Source organism: Quercus lobata, chromosome 11 (assembly GCF_001633185.2).
Source record: "Quercus lobata isolate SW786 chromosome 11, ValleyOak3.0 Primary Assembly, whole genome shotgun sequence".
Taxonomy (NCBI): domain Eukaryota; kingdom Viridiplantae; phylum Streptophyta; class Magnoliopsida; order Fagales; family Fagaceae; genus Quercus; species Quercus lobata.
Window position 1 is genome coordinate 37,172,503 of NC_044914.1, and position 17,487 is coordinate 37,189,989.

Below are 17,487 nucleotides of genomic sequence, written 5' to 3' on the forward strand. Positions count from 1 at the left end.
CAAAATTATATCTATAAATTTCTGCATGTGTAGTTTGTTGTTGCGTTTTTTTTTTTAATATTTTGATTGAAAATATTAAAAGGTGTCAATTGAACTACATAACTCTTAAGACTTAATTGATTATTAAATCGTGAATATCTTAATTACGAAACTCTTGGCATTTGGCATTTAACTGATTATCTAAACATGTAGTAGTAGTAGTAGTAGTAGTGTGTGTTGTTTTGGGGGGGTGTTGTGTGGTAAAAGGCACTAAGAACATACATATTTTGTTGGAAAATGGTACTAACAATTTCGTGTTAATAGCAAAAACCAAATTGTGCACAAAACATATTACCAAAACTGGCAAACTCGCATTCATCAATTATAGCATTCATTACGTGGTAATCACATCAAAACATGGGTACAACAACCACAGCCGATTTATCATAATTCATAACATAAACACACTTTTCTTTTTGGATTCAAATGATGAATAAACACTCTAGTCTAGTCCCCTATAATAAAATCAACAAACTTTTTCAACAAGACCATAGAGTTTTCACTATCAGCATTCGCCATATGAAAGGCATGGTCCTCTCCTTTAGTCTCAAAGAATTCCACGCTACCACCCCACCCACTCTTACCCAAAGTCTCATAGTATGCCACCCCTCTATCTTTCAACCAATCCTTCTCTGCCACGCACACAAGAACCTTAGCACACCCCATCCTAGACAAATCCGGATCCACTGCCGGGTTCAATTTCGGGTCATCATCACACCCGGAACTTGTTGGACACATATACTTGTACATCTCATCACACTCTTTGCCCCCAAAGAAAGGGTGCACTATAAGCACCCCAACAATCTTCAACCCAGCCAATCCCGTGGCGCCAGCTCGGACTGCCACGTAGTGGGATATATTAGCTCCAGCACTCTCACCCGCCAAGAAAACCCGCCCGAAATCCGCGTACTCGTTTAGCCACGGTTCGGGTCCTTGGTTATTAGAGTGAGTAGCAATCCACTGCAACGCGGCCAATGAATCATCATATGCAATCGGTAGTGGGTGCTCTGGGGCTAGCCTATAATCAACGGCAACAACAATCATATTGGCTTGGGAAATCAATGATGTGATATATTTTTTAGCAACTGCATCGAACGGTGATCCAGCGATGAAGCCACCACCATGGTAGTAGATGAGTAGTGGTAACTTTTGATCAGGGCCGTTGATTTTGGGGATGAAGATTCGGGCTGATAAACCGGTTTCGGGAGAGATGACCACGTCTTTGGATTGGATCCCAGTATTTGGGTCAAGCCCAGCGGGGACATGGTGATTGGGAATGGGAAAAGGGTACCTCTCTACGTGGCCATCTTTGAATACTTTGAAGAATGGTGGGAAATCATGGGTTAGCTCATTAGTGCTTGAAGCCATTGCAATTAGGATCGAAGAGAGACAATGAAAGAGATGGGCAAATTGGGTTCTGAATTTCCTTAAAGGATGATAATGGTCAGGCTCTGAAATAAAGAGGAGTGTCGGGAAGAATCATATCTGTACTGACCCCCAAAAAAAAAAAATCTTTTGAGCATGAGGGCAAAGGTAGACCACGCATCATGATGTGTCATGCACTACAGTCCACAAGTGTAGAATATGCTAGACGGTTAGGTAGGAACGTTGGACAACACTGAGTAAATCAAGGCAACATTTCCTTTATATGTAGTAAAACTGTAAAAGAACATGAGCGTTGCAAAAATTAAAGCATTAAAGAATATAAAAAAATAATGGGCCTACACATTTACCCCAGTGGGCAAGTATTAAAAGAATATCCTAATGATCAAAAAAAAAAAAAAAATTCCAACAATATATAAATAATGGGCGAACAAGTATTAAAAGAGTATTAAAGCATTGCAAAAATTAGTGTCTATTTTAATACATGAATCTACTTTTTTTTTTTTTTTTTAATACATCCACTTTTCTAAAAATACAAATATCGAATTATTTATTCTGCATGCTATTTTATTTAAATAATTAGGGGAGAATTTGATGAGAGCAAAGGGTTAGAGAAACAAAATTATAAATAATGAAATGTAAATAGTATAGTAACTTTACAAATTTACATATTTTTAACTTGATGTTGTTGATTTTGGAATTTAAATACTGAGTAAAATTGACTTATTCTTCCATTTTGTATTGTATTAGGTAAATGCCGACTCCTAATAAGTGGGTAAATGTGTTACGAGGTCGGCAGTGGACTAGTGGGCTTAGTTGCTTCTTTGTCTTTTTGGGCCTAGTTGCTTTTTCTTTTTTTTTTTGTACGCGTGTGTGTGGCCCTAGGAGCTAGTAAGAAACAAAACAAAATTGAAATTGGTGTTATTTGTTTGACTTGAATGATCCTGCTCATTTGACAGTAAAAAATTGCCACTTCCTTTAGTTGTTGTGAAATGAATATTCTTGTGATTTTGTTATACAAATAAATTATTGTAACTTGTGGAGACATGTATGTTTAGTTTTTTGGGACTAAATTTTGCTACAATAGAATTATAAGATAGAAAAGTAATGAAATTCAAAGATCTCTCATCAAACATGGTCCATACCAACAACATTTTCAAACAAGCTACAAAAGATATGAATTCGAAAGTCGTATTGGTTGCTTTAAAAATTCAACAACCTTACATTAACCCTGTTTGTTTGTTTTTTTATTTTATTTTATTTATGCAATGGATCACAAAAGCATATACTGCTTAGCTCATGTATTTAAGTCCTTACATCTTCATCTCGAGCCACTACAATCAATGTTGTAAATTTATTAGTGACAGCATCAAATTTTAGCTTTACTACTTCTGTTTGAGGAAGGCCATTGCATTTCTTGTCTAAAAACTTGGGCTTGAGTTTGTTTAAGGTCTAAAGTTAGCATATATTCTCCCACCTTATTATTGATGTTATTGATAATGATAAGAATATTCACATTTTCTCTCTGATGAATAGAAAAATTCATAAGGTTTCATGTGGGCCTCCAGTTATAGCTGATGGTGAACCAAAAAAAATGGACTATCTCCAGTTCGTCCATCGTGTCGTCCAAGACCAGAAAGGTCATCCACCTGATATATTAAATGTTCAGAATTGCAATAGAGATTTAACCTATAAGTGCCTCTGAAGGAGGTCATCCAAGTGCAAGATGGAATCACCTGGACGACTGCCAACACTTAGAAATTTTTAGAGAAAATCTCTATCCAAAAGCTTATAATTCGGACCACATTCTACTATTCTGAACTGGGAGTGGAATCCTTATTCATCGCTCTAACTTCCTACTAAGTTCTTAACTTCCAATAGCAGTTGTAGAAGTTAAATCTGAACCTTCTAACTTCCACCCACATTGTGGAAGTTACTAAACAAATAACCACTCCAAAACTCACTATAAAAGGACTTAGCCATATCAAATTAAGGTAAGTTTTCACCACTTATAGAGTTGGAATTCCTGAATTTGAGAGAGAAAACTAACTTAAGTATCGGAAGGTTCTTAGCTGGTTCACCCTAGTCACATTTAATCTTGTGCTTCTTTCTTTTCAAGCCTTCCAAGCAACCTCAAGCCCATTAAAGCCCGGAGCATTCAGCCTACTGATTTTCTGTGTATCATCAGTTGGCGCCGTCTGTGGGAAAGTTAAATTTGTGCTTTGCAATTTATCTTTCTTTGACTAAAGGTTGCATGGTTCAGACAAGGTCAATGGCCACTAGTCTAGGCCACCAGGAAAGTGGAATTGCTTCCAACCACCCCAATCACGCTCAACAGTCTGCACCTATTATGCAATCGCCTTCTGTCCAAATGTAGTCCATGGTAGCTGCCATGGCAGATTTAACCCTTCAAAATTAGGAGTTAACTTGGGAGATCAATCAAAGAAGACAACGTCATGGACGGTGTGTGGAAGGGCAAGCTCAGAGTCGAAAAGCTAGAGAAGGAGAAAATGTTAAGCATGAGAATTACTTAAAGGGTACCATTTCACGTGGGGTGCCACACTTGGAAAAGGAGATGGATCAGATGAGGAGAACCATGGAAGAGATGAGGGAAAATATGAGAAGGATGAATCATGTAGATGACTTAGTTCATCAAACTGATTCCCCTTTCATAACATCCATTAACAGTCATCCCCTACCTTCCAAGTTCAAGATGCCTACGTTAGACTCATATGATGGAACGCGTGACCCATGTGATCACATTGCTACCTTCAAGACCACGATGCACCTTCAAGGGGTTCCGGATGAGATAATGTGTAGGGCCTTCCCAAACACCCTTAAAGGACCAACACAAGTGTGGTTTAGTAAGATACCTCCAAATACCATTAGTTCATTCAAAGAGTTGAGTAGGTTGTTTGTCAATAATTTCATTGGAGGTTAGAGGCATAAGCGCTTCTCATCTAGCTTGCTGACTATAGAGCAAGGAGATAATGAAAGTTTACGGTCCTTCATCACTCGCTTCAACAGGGAAGCCTTGACGGTAAACGAAATGGATGGTAAGTTGTTGTTAGCAGCCTTCCACAATGGAGTTAGTTCAGATTTATTCATCCACAAGCTCGATGATCAAGAACTACAGACCATGGCTGAACTCGTCCACTCAGCCCAAAGATTCATGAATGTAGAAGATGCGATCATTGCCAAGAAGAGGTAGAGAGCAGAGTGGATGGAGGCAGAGCTCCCACGTCATTCTGAACAAGGCCTTCGTCCAAAGAAGGCTTGGATAGGAGAAAAGAAGGATATTGACAATAGGAAGGCAGGTTCATCTTCAGAACGAAGTCTGCATTACACATCCTTGAACATTCCGCTTGTTCAAGTGCTTGTGTAGATCAAGGATGACTCATCCTTGAAGTGGCCAGAGAAGATGAAGGGAGATCCTAATAAGCGCAATAAGAACAAATATTGTCGCTTCCATAGAGATCACGGGTATGATACAGAAGAATGCTATGACTTGAAGCAACAAATTAAGAATCTCATCAAGAAGGGAAAGTTGAGGAATTTTCTTAGACGAGATCATAAGGACGAGAAGTTAAAGGAGAAGGTAGAAGAGCCATCACGGCCCTCACTTGGAGAAATAAGAGTTATTTTAGGAGGAACTTCAACAAGACGACCCTCCAAGTCAAGAAAGACCTACTTGAAGTTGGTGCAGAATGTTCAACTCTCTGGATGACCACCAAGGATTGAGGGGGCAGACGAGCAAGCTATCACCTTCATGGACGAGGATGCTAGAAAGGTCCATCATCCACATGACGATGCAATTGTCATAACCATGCTCATAGCAGATTACACAACTAGAAGGGTACTAATAGATAATTGGAGTTCAACAGATATCCTATATTATCCCACCTTCCAATAGATGAGGTTTGGAAGAGGTCAACTTTGTTCAGTGAACGCACCCTTAGTTGGATTCGGAATAATGGAGGTACGACCAGTGGGCACTATTACTCTACCCATCGTGGTAAGGGCATATCCACAACAGATAGCTAAAGAGGTGAATTTCCTCGTTGTAGATTGCTCTTTTTCCTACAATGCCATCATTGGACGACCAACTCTAAATAGTTGGAAGGCAGTAACGTCCACTTACCACCTATTTGTCAAGTTTCCAACAGATTATGGAAAAGGACAAGTACAAAAAAATCAGTTAGCAGCTAGAGAACGTTACTTAGCCATGTTGGCTATGGACGAGCATGTGCAAATGATGAATATAGAAGAGAGAAGGGTTGCTACAAAGCCCACTGAAGCACTGGAAGACATTCCTTTGGATGAAAGTAACCCTGAAAGGTTTACCAAGATTGGAGCAAGCATGAAAGAGAAGACAAAGCAAGACCTCGTCCAGTTCTTAAAGAAGAGAATTGATGTTTTCGCGTGGATTCATGAAGACATGCTAGGGATTGACCTAAGTGTCATTACCCATCGTTTGAATGTGTATCCTTCCTCCAAGCTTGTCCATCAGAAGAAGAGGGTCTTCACTCCTGAACGAGATAATCCTATCAAGGAAAAGGTCCAGAAGTTAACCATGGCAAAGTTTATTTGGGAAGTTTATTACCCGGATTAGTTAGCTAATGTGGTGATAGTCAAGAAGGCTAATGGCAAATGGAGGATGTGTGTGGACTTCACCGATTTAAACAAGACTTGCCCCAAGATAGCTATCCATTGCCACGTATTGACCAGCTGGTAGATTCAATAGTGGGTCATAAGTTGCTAAGTTTCATGGATGCCTTCTCAAGTTATAACCAGATAAGGATTGACGAGGTAGATCAAAAGAAGATATCCTTCATTACCAGTCTCTTACTGGACGAGTTGCCGCCCTTAGCAAGTTTGTCTCAAAAGCTATTGACAAATATTTGCCATTTTTCAAGGTTCTCAAGAAGGCATTTGAATGGATAGACGAGTGTCAAAAGGCCTTCCAAGACCTTAAGGCCTACCTCACAATAGCTCCTTTGCTAAGCCCGTCTATACCAGGTGAGGAATTGTATTTATACTTAGTAGTGTCCCCATATGCAATGAGTTCAACACTAATCAAAGAAGAAGGGAAGATACAGAAGCCTGTTTATTATACAAGCAGAGTGCTAAAGGGAGTCGAGGGACGGTATCCTATGATGGAGAAACTGGCCTTTACATTGGTAACATCTTCCAGGAAGATAAGGCCTTACTTCCAGGCTCATGTCATCAATGCCTTGACAGATCATCCACTTAAGAAGGCAATGAACAAGTTGGAAGCCGCAAGATGACTCCTTAAGGGGATAAGTTAAAATATGCAGCTCGTCTATAGTACTAGACGACCAACAACAAAGTTGAATATGAAACCTTCCTTAAAGGGCTAGAATTGGCCAAGTCCTTAGGGGCAGAGTCAATAGTTGTCCAAGAAGACTCTCAATTGATCATGGGTCAAGTGAATGGAACATGTGAAACTAAGTAAGAATGGATTAAGAAGTGTCAAGTAAATGGAACATGTGAAACTAAGTAAGAATGGATTAAGAAGTATCTCAATAAGGTGAAGCGGCTTGTCAAGAAATTAAAGGAAGCCAGTTTTCTTCAAGTTCTATGAGAGGAAAACAAGAAACTAGATGCCTTAGCAAAGGCAACGTTGGTAGATAGGTCAGTGGACGAGTATGACAAAGTCCAATACATACCAAGCATAGATCTTCCAGAGGTGCATCAGATTGAAGAAGAAGAAAACTGGACGACTCTAATAGTGGCTTACCTCAGGGATGGAAGTCTTCTAGAAGATAGGGACGAAGCCAAAAAGCTAAGGGTCAGAGCAGCTAAGTATGTCCTCATAGACGAGGTACTATATAAAAGAGGCTTCTCTTAGCCTTACCTAAGGTGCTTAGCTCCAGATGAATCAAACTATGTATTGAGGGAAGTTCATGAAGGAGTATGTGGAAAACACTCAAGAGCAAGAGCTCTCGTCCATAAGATCGTCCATGCAAGTTATTACTGGCTAACCATTCAGGCAAATGCTAAGGCTTATGTTAAGGTGTGTGATTAATGTCAAAGCTTCAATAATATCCCTAGACGACCCTCGGAGTACATCATCCCGATGTTGGCCTCGTGGCCCTTTGCATAATGGGGATTGGATATCTTGGGTCCCTTTCCAATAAGGACCAAACAGATGAAGTTTTTAGTAGTGGGGATTGATTACTTCACTAAATGGGTGGAAGCTGAACCCTTAGCTAAGATTACGTAGCAGAACATCAAGAACTTTGTCTAGAAGAACATCATCTACCGATTTGGGGTTCCTGGGGTACTAGTGTCAAATAATGGAAGGTAGTTTGATAACACACCCTTCAGAGATTTCTGTAAACAACTTGGAATAAGGAATCATTATTCCTCACCCTCCCACCCACAAGCAAATGGACAAGCTAAAGTTGCAAATTGATTCTTGTTAAAGATCATCAAGACTCGGCTTGAAGGGGCAAAAAGAGTATGGCCAGACGAGCTACCAGATGTTCTATGGACCTACAGGATGACTGTGAGGGCCCCCACAGGGGAAACTCCTTTCAAACTAACCTATGGAAGTGAAGCGGTCATACTTGCAGAAGTACACATGACTAACCACAGGGTGATAAAATATAAGGACGAGGAAAATGAAGAACAACTTTGTCTTGACCTTGATTTGATAGACAAGGTAAGGATGGGTGCAGAATAGAGAACAACAAGGTATAAAAACCACATGGCCAGACAATATGATACGATGGTGAAACCCAGGTGCTTCAACATTGGGGACCTTGTCCTAAAAAGGGTCTCCTTGGCAACCAGAAACCCAGCCTATGGAAAACTGGGGCCTAATTGGAAAGGACCCTACAGGGTTATTAATTGCAAAAGGCAGGGATCATACTACTTGGAAGCCCTAGATGGACAAAAGTTAGAGCACCCCTAGAATGTTGAGCATTTAAGAAGATATTATTAGTGAAGTATAAGCCTGGACGAGTATCATCCTAGACAAGCTTAAGTTATGTGTCACTTTCCATTACTTATGTTTACCTGCATTTGTTACTAGTACTTCACGTTTTTTAGTATTTCAATTCCCTAAAGTGTACTAGCTTCCAGCTTGTGCACCATCTATGGACAAAGTCATGATGGACGAAGTCAGGAGCTTAGTCCATTTGTACATAAAGTATTTTCAATTCCCTAAAGGCACTAGCTTCTAAGCATGTGCCATGCTTGTGGATGATGTTTATGCTATGTAAATACAGTTTGGATTTCCAATGTATATAAGTTGTGTGAATTTTCAATCTTAATATTGTTGAAGTTCTCATTAAAGCTAATCCACAAGAATGTTAAAGGCCTAAGACGAGTAAAAATCTCTGGACGCAGGGATGTAACGTCTATATGCTTTCCTTAAATAAGGTGAAAGCAAAATAAAATAAACCTATGGTATCTTCGTCTAACTAATGGACGAGGCAAAGCATGCATGTAAGAATATTTGAAATCTATGGATAAATATAATCAACTAAACAATCCAGTCTCTAGACGAGTAAATGCTGGAAGCATCTTGCCCAAAGATGAATAATGAGCCGTCCAGCCTACGGATGAAGATTAATGCAAGCTATAAGTCAAACCTATGGACAAAGAAAGTGTAGACACTTAATTTTGCACCTATGATTTAATCAAGGAGAATGACTTGAATGACCATCCACGTATCCTAAAAATCATGATTGCATTACATGCATCAATTTGTCTTTACATTACCTGCATTAATTCATTCGTTGCATATTATAAAAATGATCTTGAGACTCTAACGGTCGTAATGGTGTGTCCGGTTTCCAAATCGGACCATCGGATCGAAAGATATCGCATGATCAAGTTTGCACGGTCAACATGCATTGTGTCTAAGTAGGGTTGATCACACATGATTAATTTAAATTAACTCTGATTGGTTAAGCAATTAAAATTAATTAAATAATTTTGTGATTGGTTAATAATTAGTGTTTAAAATAAGGATGCATGCATAGGAATAAAAGGGATTATTGGATAACAATAAAATTGTGGATAATCTAAACTTTATCAAGATTTATTTTAGGATATTTATCTACAAGATAATTGTTCTTAAAAAAAAAAAAAGCCTAAATTATCCAAAAAAGAGATAAAAAAAATCATAGACGGAGGATGAAAACGCGTCTAGGTGTAAGGACCGGTCCAAAAACAAGCGTTTGGTGTCCAGGAGCTAATTCGGCACTTTTGGAGTGCCAAACGGCACTCTAAAAAGGCTGAATTTTCTCCTTTTGGGCTTTGGCCCAATTGCCTTCGAGTGATGATAAGACACACCGTTTTCGATCTTCTTGCAAAAGGATGCATTTGAATTCACATCCTAATCGTCCATGCCTATTTTTTAGAGTCTTCTGTCCTCTATAAATAGAGACTGAACCTCATAATTCAGCACATTTTTTTTTTTTACGCTCTGAGAGGCATACGTTTTAGGATTTCAAATTGCTCATATTTTCTGATCCCCTTTCTGAATTTTTGTTGAAGCTAGGGTTTTTAGGTTTCAAAGATAATTGCATAAGTTTCTTTAAACCCTAAAACATCCTCTCAAGAAGAAGAGTGCTCATGCAAGAGGTTGCCTTCTAACCCTTTCATTTTTATGCTTCTCTTATCATGATGACGCATGTTTAATTGTTTCAAATATTCATATTATACCTTGTTAATTCAGTTTATGAAAATATGTTTTTGATTCCTTTATTGTTGCTATAATTTGTTTCTTAGTTTTAAAGACCTGCATGTAATTAACTCTTTTAAACAGATCTGCATCTTCCTTAGATGTGGATCTAAATTTTCTTCAAAATAAAACAAATCTGCATCTTCTTTAGATGTAGATTTGAATTTTTCTCTAACATAAAATGGATTTGCTTCTTCCTTAGATGTAGATCTTGGTTTTTCTTATTCAAAACCGGTTTGTGTCTTCATTAGATGCAAGTTTGAACATTTTTTATCAAAAAAACTGATTTGTATCTTCCTTAGATACAAATCTGATTTTTTTTATGTATGAATATTTTTGAAATAAAGAAAAAGATTAAACATGATTGTGTTTGCTTTATTTAATTCATGTTGCATGAATTTAAATTATGAGTGAAACTCTCTTCTTAAAAAATCTTTTTCATTCTTTCAAAACATATAAAAAAATAGATTTGATTTTTCTATTGTCAAAACCATTTTTTTTTATCATCACAACACAGATCTGGATTTTTATCTCCAAAAACCACTTTTCTCCACATACCAACCAAAATAGATCTGAATTTTTTAAAAACAAAAGAAGAGACTTCATTCATAAATAAATTTGTATGATTTAATTTTAGTGTCACATGTTCAACATATCATTCATAACATGCATAAAAAGGTACATTGGTCACTAGGGTCTAAAAGATCAAACTTTGTCTGGGCGAAATGGGTGCCTAACACCTTCTCATTTCATAACCTAGCCTCCGAATTTAGGTCTTTGGCTAAGTAGATCTAGCTTTGTCTTTATTTATTTTGGGTAAAATGTAACTAGGATAAAAAGCCATGTAATTATTTGGTAGTTTGTAACTAGGACCCAAAGCCATGTAATTTTTCAATTTTCCAAATATGTAATTCTTTATTCAATCAATGAAGAGAACAATTCAGTCATGTATTTACTTTTTCTTATTTTTTTGTATAAAAAAATATGTGGCGACTCCATACCACTTACCCAAAAGGAGAGGTGCCCTAAAAAGCACACACAAAAAATCTCTTTTTTTTAGAGGCACTACTTTTGAGGGGTCTCACAGTGGCAACTCCGCTGGGGATGTCGAGAGCTAAGTTTCGTATGACTTAAGTGACCAAATACATACCTTTGTTTTGCATGGTCTTGCATCATATTGTTGTTTGTTTGTTTATTTATGTTTGATGAGATGTTATATAATATATTTTTGTATGATAGTTTGTATTGTTTGTTAAAATCTTTCCCTAACTATCATAGTGTGTGCCATTCGAACAATATGTATGCACCCCTTTTCAACAACTTATGGTGGTAGTAACCATGGATTACAGGTCTTCATTAGATTCGGGTATCCAGTGGCAAACTCGCCAACTCATAGCCCAAAGTCACTGGATCATTTATTGTTGACTATAAAGGATAGACCATGCCGTTCGAACCAACGTAATGTTCATTACATTACAAGTGGGGAGGTGTAACGTCCTAGCTATGGGAAACAATGAAACAACAAACCCACCTTACAACATAATGACTTAGAAACTACCCTTAGGTCGATCCCGGTTAAAATTGCATTGCATGTTGTGTGTGTTTGTTTTGGATGATTGATGGATGTGGATGGGGTCTTAGCTTTGATTAACCCAACCTATCCTGTCATTAGGGGAGAATCTGGTCAAGATCTGAAGGAAGGCTACAAAGAGAACCTAAGCCCGACACTCAAGCTAGTAGCTCCAGTTCCAAGTCTGTCACTCCCATCACAATATTGAAGCCCTCAAGCATAGAAGAGACTCCACCGCTGCAACATCTCAACCCTATCTTCAACCTCTAAGATAGTTCAAGCCACAAAAAGCCCGAAGTTCCTAGCAATATGGTAGAAGAAGGAGAACACCCAAACATAAAGGAACCCATGAACACCCAAGAGCTACTCAACACCATGGTAGCTAGCCAGATTTAGTTGAAGGAAGACATGAACCGTATGATGCAACAATTTCAGAATTCAAAGAGTAATCAGGAGGATAAGATTGATCATGATCCACCAGTTGAAGATAGTGAGAAGAAGATCAATAAGAGGATGAATAAAATGGAGGAGATGATTAAAAGAGCTTGTAAGATGGAGGAACTTATGGATTACGATTCTCTCTCCCTGTTCCCTAATGCAAGGTTGTCACCTAAGTTCAAGATGCCAACCTTGGACAAGTTTGATGGGATTGGCTACCTAAAGTCCCATCTAGAGATGTATATGAGGGCTATGCAGCCCTTAGGCGTGACTGAGGAAGTACTTGTTCAGATGTTCCAAAACACATTGGAGCCGTTCTTAGGTGATTCCTCAACCTGGATGATGCAAGAGTAAGAAGTTGGGAGGACATCTGCCGAGAGTTTTACAAGCAATACAAGTACAATATGGAAGTGGATATCACAAGAAGAGACGTTGAGACTATCAAGTAAGAGCTGAAAGAATCCTTCTCTACTTTCATTACTAAGTGGAGAGCCAAGGCCGCACAGATGATAAGTAGGCCAAGTGAGGAAGAACAGTTAACTATGGTTGTAAAGAATTTATTGCCTATATACCACAAATATTTGTTTGCACAATATTTTCCCAATTTTAAAACTTTAATTGCTGCTAGAACCCAAATTGAGGATGCAATAAACAATGGCAATATAAAGACTGATGACCTTCCAAAGTTTAGAAAGAATGTAGGGTCTAATTCTAAGGCTATAGAAATTTCTAATATCCATAAAAATGATCCTTATCAATTGATTGCACCCATTGCAACTGTGCAAGTACCCCAAGGGCCTAAACCCAAGAGAGAATTTCATGAGTTGTACATGCCCATAAGCCAAGTGTATGACAAGTTAAAAGTAAAAGGGTTATTGAAACCCTTAGACCCAAGACCAATTCCAAACCCTTTGCCCTCAAGGTTTGATTTGAATAAGAGGTGTGCTTATCACCGAGGCCTTGGCCATGAAACTGACCGTTGTTTCACCCATCGTCATGCAATTCAAGACCTAATAGACAGCAAGGTGATTGCACCGCCTACAAGGCCTAGTATCACTAACAATCCTTTCCCCAATCATAATTTTAGGAAAGGACCAAGGATTAATTGCTTGATGACCGAAGAGGAAACTAAAGAAGACCCATCTGACCTGATCTATGACCTACTCGAATGTTTTATGTTGACATGGGAAGAATTAATGGATAGCACATCTACCACCACCATAGAATATGATATATGGAATGAAGAAATACTAGAACCTGAGAATTACCAAATACCCACAAATGGGGGGAGACATTTCGAACCCCAATCAAGTTATCCAACATCCACAAATGGGGGGAGACACTTTAAACCCCAATTAAGTTATCTAACACCCACAAATGAGGGGAGACATTTCAAACCTACCAATCCTAATGACCCAACGAAAATTGCCCACATCACAAGGAGGGGAGACACTTCAAACCCCCACATTTGGAGACTGACAACCCAGTAGAAGCCTTGAATAGATATACCCAACAAACACCTGCTGAGGAAGATGAAGTCCTCAAGCAACTATAGAAGACACAAGCCAAAATATCCTTTTAGGGTTGACTCATGGCCTCATACAAACAGTGTCAAAACCTAGTAGACCTGCTCAACCAAATCCAAGTCCATATAACCACAACGTCCCAAGATCTGAATGCTATGATTGGGTCCATAAATAGGGAACTCACTATTTCCTATTCTAACAAGGATTTAACCAAGAAGAGGAAGCACCTCGACGACCCGTTGCATATCACTATAGATGCCATGGGGAAGAGGATACCGATGGTTTTGGTAGATGATGGAAGTGCCTTGAACGTATGTCCTTTGAAGACTACAAGTTGCCTCGGCTTAAGCATTGAAGACTTTGTGCCTACTGATCAACATGTGAGGGCATACGACAACAGTAGAAGAGAAGTCTTGGGAACCATAACATTAGAGCTTACCATCGGACTGATGGTTAATAAGGTGGATTTTCAAGTCCTTAATATAGCCTCATGCTTCAATATGCTCCTTGGACGACCTGGATCCATGACATAGAAGCCGTACCTTCCTCTCTATATCAAAAGGTTTGGTTTCTACATGAAAGGGCTATTGTGACCATTTATAGGGATACTTTGACTGTGCCTAAACCTATTTATGGTATTGATTCTGAAAAAGAGCCATTGACTTTGGATGACTTTGAGATTGAGAGGCCCGGTTTTGAAAAGAGAGAAGAAGAAGTTGAGAAGATCCCAATGGACTTTGCTCCTTATGGTAACAAAAATGTGGTAGCAATGATGAAGAGAATGAACTACCTTCCTAGGATGAATTTGGGGAGAGCTGTGAAAAAGCCAACTATTCAAGACTTGGCAATTCCTACTGCCACACCAACTTTTAGGCTAGGCTATAAGCCCAATAATGATGACTTGTTAGAGATAGAAGTGAGAAAGATGACCCAAGCTAAAGCCAAAGCAAAAGGACTCCCTTGTCCTCCAGAACCTCTGAAGCCCTATACTCCTACATCGAACGGAAAGTTTGTCAAACTGGAGAAAGTCAATGTTACTGGGGATTCCCTGAACCGAGATTTGATCTCGTGAAAAAGACAATGGTGCCTAGGTTTGAGATACTATTTGACTGCAACAACAAGGTTTTAAAGCCAAAGAAGGAAGATATAACTTGGGTTCCTACTGATTGGGCTGATTACATGGATTTTGATGCCATGACTACGCTCCTTGGAGATGCCATTTGCAACATAGAAGAAGAAGAATACTAGAAGGCTTATTGGTATGCATTGAAAAGCTCGTATGAACTAAGAACCAATGATGAAGACAAGGAAAGGGGAGCAACCCCTAGTGATGATGAGGATGGAAGTGATGACAACAGTGATAGTAGTAGTGATAGCAATAGTAACAACAGCCAATGGCGACTCCAGAAATTTTTCTCAGGGTGTTCCTTGAGTACGTGGATCAAATATTTGTCCATAATTCTAGCAAAAAAATAAATAATAAACTATAAATTCATTTGAAATATTAATAAAATTATTAATTATTGTTGTTTAGTTGTTTCATTAATTTGTTTGTCTTTTATAAACTATAATTTATTATATTGTTATTTTTTTTTTATGGGACTTATATTGTTATTTCATTAATTATAAAATTATTAATTGTTGTTTAGCATAACATAATTTAATTTGTTTGTCTTTTATAATGTATTGGTTAATTAAACTATTAATTATTGTTTATTATTTGCTTCCCCCAATTAATTATTGATTAATTAAATTATTGTTTATTAGTTGCACTAACACACACCCCATGTGCATTTACTTCCCCCAATTCAAATATCCCACCCCGACCCCATGTCCCCATCCACCTCCCCACTATGGTTTTAGAAACTAATACGGTGAAAGAACTTGAAAAGGGACTGGTTACCGGTTTTTTTGTTAGACCAAAGTCCGACCGGTGATCAAATTAGTGACATCATAAATAATTTAATCAATAAATAAATAATTATAAAAAATAATAAAATTAAATAAATAAGAATATAGCTACTGATATTTACTAAAAAAAGATATAAAATTTTAGAAGTATTTTCATGTTAAATTTAACTCAAAGTAAAAGAAAAATAAATTATCATATTTTTAGAGGAAGAAAAAGAAGTTAACCTAAACAAACTACCAAAAAAAAAGGTTATGGTTTTAAAGTTTTATAATCATATATAATTTTCAGTATTTTTAACAAAACCATTATTTAATTTAAAAATGTTTATCTATGTTAATATAATTTCACATCTAAATATTTCTTCTAAAAAAATTGTATTTATTATAAAAATATATTATGCTTGTCTTGAATATTGCAATAACCTTACCAGTGTACGAAGTGCAAATAATTCAGATTCTTTGCCTTTGATTGACCACTCAAACCCACGTAAGCCATATCATAAACATATTTCTCATCAAAAAAAGAAAATAAAAAGAAAGTAAAGTGGTCTACCTCTCCCAAGTCCCACCTAACCATCAATGTGGCCAAAGTATATCCATCCACATTTATACCAAACTTTTTAAAAAGATTGTCCTCTCCTCTCCTTATCTAAAAAGTCTAAACAAATTGGCTCAAATCTCTCTCTCACTGCATCAAAAAAAAATCTCTCTCACTTTGAAGAAGAAGCAGTGGCAGATAAATGACAAATCCACAGGCAGCAGCTCGGGTCATCTTATCCAGGAAATTCTGCATATTCGAAGTTCCTTTTGAGTCTTGTTCTTTTCAGCACATAGGTAGAGACTTCAATCTAGTTGCAAATGAGTTAGCCCGACATGCTCACAGGACTGAAAGTTCCCTGCTATGGAAGGGTGTTACCCCTCCTTTTATTTTGTTTTTAATTAAATCAGATCTACTTTAGTGTTTAGTCTTTGGTTCTACTTCTGCAGATCCTTTGTATGACTGTTTTTCTCTTTCTGGTTTAATGAAATCAAGTCCACTTTCAAAAAAAAAAAAAAAAAAAGAAGAAGAAGCAGCGACAGAGATGGAGTTTCCTCTCTTTCTCTGTTTCCTCCAAAGCCTAGTTCGACTTCTTGCCCAAATTAAGGGATATTTCTTATTTCATAATCATTTTCTCACATATTCTCTATTACAATTTTTTTTTTTTTTTCAGATTCTCTATTACAAATTTTTTTTTATAAGATTTTAGTTCAAAATTTGTTTGGCATAAAAAAAAAAAGTTTGAGGGTGTTCCTAATTTTTTTAAGTATGTTCCTAATTTTATTTTTAAGGATAGATAAATAAAAAATTTTAAATTATATATATATATATATATATTTTTTTTTTTTCAGGTCAGGGTGTTCCTAGGAACACCTTGAACCAAACGTAGTGTCGCCACTGACAACAGTGATAGTACACATGATGATGACGACAGCAGCACCGATAGTGAGAGAGACAATAGCAGAGATTATGATAGCCCGTACAGTGACAATGATTGGGGTGAACCCCCTAGTGATAGAGAAGATGAAGATGAAGATGAAGATGCAGACCTATTCTATGAGGAATATGACAATGATGTGGACCATTATGATGAGGACATTGAAGATGATGCCGAAGCCAATAGGTGGAGCAACACTGATAGTTATCAATACAGGCTGATAAATGTGTTAGAGAATGCAAAAGAGGAGAATACACAAGCCAATCAAATGTATCATGATGAATACCCCCATAGGCACCTTTCAGATTGGAGCGATATCACTAATGGCAGTTCAAGGTTTGGCCCTAGGTATGGCAAGCATGGACAAGAGGTTCTGGAATTGGGATAGTATTATGATTCAAAACCAAGTTCACTAACCTCACATAC

The 17,487-nt window shown here is 37.6% G+C and overlaps 1 protein-coding gene across 1 annotated transcript; it reads right to left on the reverse strand.

Moving 5' to 3' along the window:
* Nucleotides 1-328: 328 nt before the first annotated feature.
* Nucleotides 329-1,590, reverse strand: LOC115968543 (probable carboxylesterase 5). The gene has a single exon (XM_031087959.1). The coding sequence runs from the start codon at nt 1,405-1,407 to the stop codon at nt 487-489; it is 921 nt and encodes a 306-aa protein (XP_030943819.1). The 5' UTR covers nt 1,408-1,590; the 3' UTR covers nt 329-486.
* Between the last annotated feature and the right edge of the window lie 15,897 nt (nt 1,591-17,487).